This window comes from Priapulus caudatus, unplaced genomic scaffold (genome assembly GCF_000485595.1).
Source record: "Priapulus caudatus unplaced genomic scaffold, Priapulus_caudatus-5.0.1 Scaffold1982, whole genome shotgun sequence".
NCBI classification, from domain to species: domain Eukaryota; kingdom Metazoa; phylum Priapulida; class Priapulimorpha; order Priapulimorphida; family Priapulidae; genus Priapulus; species Priapulus caudatus.
In genome coordinates, this window is record NW_014579043.1 from 15,117 (window position 1) to 18,062 (window position 2,946).

The 2,946-nt window shown below is 50.0% G+C and overlaps 1 protein-coding gene across 1 annotated transcript in view; it reads left to right on the forward strand.

Moving 5' to 3' along the window:
• LOC106818028 (nuclear pore complex protein Nup98-Nup96-like) overlaps positions 1 to 2,946 on the forward strand; it is a 36,476-nt gene that overhangs the window by 7,503 nt on the left and 26,027 nt on the right. The window contains exons 10-12 of the mRNA XM_014822742.1: positions 141 to 237; positions 798 to 897; positions 2,071 to 2,208. Coding sequence (XP_014678228.1) covers positions 141 to 237; positions 798 to 897; positions 2,071 to 2,208 — 335 coding nt within the window. The remainder of the gene's footprint in view (positions 1 to 140; positions 238 to 797; positions 898 to 2,070; positions 2,209 to 2,946) is intronic.

Here is a 2,946-nt window from a genome sequence, read left to right on the forward strand (position 1 = left end):
CTCTCACTCTCTCTCTCTCTCTCTCTCTCTTTCTTTGTCCTTCTCCCTCTGTCCCCCTCTCCCTCCCTCTTTCTCTCCCATCCTCCCCCCTATCTCACGCCTCACGCTCGTGTCTCTAACGTTCTTCCTCTGCATCGCAGGTTATGGAGCCGGCCTTGGTTCATCGTTCGGCGCCGGTACGGGTGCGTTTGGCTCCACCCTAGGCGGCATCGGCGGCGGCGTCGCAGGATTGTCGGGGTGAGTCACACATCAGAGTGAGTCACACATCGGAGTGAGGCCATCCTTAAAAAATTCTATGTTTGCTGTCCCCCGACCCATGATTTTTTTAGTGGGTAGGTAGGTAGGTCTTTTTTTTGTGAGGCATAATAGTTATTTTAAGTCTGTCCTCATGTTTGCCACACATGCTTTGTGTTTCAGTCTTAATTATTGGAATGTAAAAAATCGAACCCAAAATGTCAAAAAAAACTTTTGGGTCGCGGCTATTCTCGTGGGTCGGTCGGAGGACAGCAAACATATAATTTTTTAAGGATGGCCTGAGTCACACATCGGAGTGAGTCACAGTGCGGCGTATTTGTAGATGTATGCAGTCGTCTTTATATCGAGAAGAATTGTTGGGAAATCGATGTTAAAATCTGTTCGTCAGACTGCGCTGAATTCCACGTGCATGTGTGCGTTCGTGCGTGCGTTCTGCGTCCCTGCGTGCGTGCGTGCGTGCGTTCGTGCGTGCGTTCTGCGTGCGTGCGTGCGTGCCCATGCATGTGTCTGTGTACTGAGTTCTGCCTTCGTTGTTTCTGCAGGCAGCAGGCAGGGGGCGCTGATCAGCAGGCGCAGCTACAGCTTCTCGCGCTCGCCGCCTCGCCATACGGAGACTCGCCGCTCTTCAGGAACATCGTGCAGGTAAACGTCAAGGTCGCCGCAAAGGTCGAGGTTAAGGTCGTGATCAAGATCGTGTTCGAGGTCACAGTTACTCATTCTCATTGACATATTGAAATTTGTGAACTGGGGCTGTGGGGTTATCATCTTGGTCCCCCGATGGGACATAAGGCCGTAATTTGTGAACTGCGCGAGTTTTTACTCACTGACTGTTTTCGTTCTTTATCGATTCGGCTGCGTTTTTTCCGTAGTTTTAATTCTGCAAAATTTGGATTAATTTTTTATGTGCCGGCTTAATCCTTCACGTCTTTGTCTCGATGCCTCATGTTGTTGTCTCACGTCTTTCTCAGTTCCTCGCACTGTCTCACGTATTTGTCTCGATGCCTCACACCATCTCACATCGATGTCTCGATCCCTCACACCATCTCACATCGATGTCTCGATCCCTCACACCATCTCACATCGATGTCTCGATCCCTCACATTTCCAATCGTCAGCATCGATGGCTCTCGATGCCTCACACCATTCTCACATCGATGGGCTCGATCCTCACACCATCTCACATGCAATGTTCTTCGATCCTCACACGCATCTTACATTGAATGTCTCTGATCCCTCACACCATCTCACATTGAATGTCTCGTGCCTTCATAGAATCACTGCCATCCACATCGATGTCTGACGATGGCCGTTCACACCAATCGCACATCCGATGCCATCGATCCTCACACCATCTTCAGCATCGATGCGCTCGATGCCCACACTCATCTCACATCGCATGGCCTCGATCCCTGCACACCATCTCACATCAATGTTCTCGATCCTGCACACCAATTTCTTAGCATATGATGTCTCGATCCCCTCACACCATCTCACATTGATGTCTGCGATCTCTCACACGGCATCCCACCATCGACTGTCTCGATGCCCTCACACGCATCACTACATCGATTTTCCTCGATCCCTTCGCACATCCGATCGCACATTCGATGTCCTCGATCTCCTCACACCAATCGCATCATCGATGTCTCGATCCCATCAACCATCGGCACATACGATTGTCTCGATGCCTGCATGCAGCATCCACATCATGTCTCGATTCCTCAGCACCATCGCCCACATGATGTCTACGATCCCTCACACCATCCGTCTCACATCAGTCTCAATTCCTCACGTATTTGTCTCGTCGCCTCGCAGGATCAGAGTAAGCGCGAGGACATGCTAAAGCCGACGAACCCGGCAGCACAGAGGGCGCTGGGGAGCTCGACGCACTACAAGCTGTCGCCGCGGCCGACCGCAAAGATCAAGCCGAAGCTGCTGACGGCAGACGGACGGGTGAGTCACCGTCGCCGTTGACGACTCGTGCGCAGAATCTCGCGAAGGGCTTTGTTGTTTTAAAGTCGCGAGGGTTGGGTATCGGGGCAGGTGGAGTTTGTGTGAAGAACATACTTTCGTGATTTTTCTGAGAGGTAAGACTGTAAGAGGTGGGTGTTTGGGCTGGTGGGTGATCGATTTCGAGAAGGGAGCAAGGGATAGATGGATGGGTGGACGATTGGATAGATTAGCGACTAGAATCGATGGGTGTTGTAGCGGTAAATTGCCGAGCAGTTAGTTGCGATGGAGGGTGTTTGGTTAGAAGGCGGAACGTTTGGTGTTCGTGTTTCCAAAGCCGAGTATGTCAGTGTCATGCGGGCTGCTGTCTCACTGTCACCCACGTTGTTGTTGCTCCCTTGTGTGCCCAGCATTCACGCCACTAGAGTGATTAGTATTGATGTCACGATCATCGATTATACTCGATCATCGGTTGAAGCAGTGGCTCGTACCAAGCGCTTGGTTATCAAAATCCATATGCGATTTTAATAAAAAAAAAAAACAAGAAAAATTTGAACAAGAAAACTTGAAAAGTGATGAGAATCAGTACATGTAATTATACTACATCTAGTAGTAACAGTGCAAAACAAACAGTAAATGCAGGCTAAACAAGCACATACATGCACAACGTACATGTCACACGACGCATGCATACGCACACGCAGGCTGAGGCATTCAACACCTCCGAGTAAACCGTTGTTA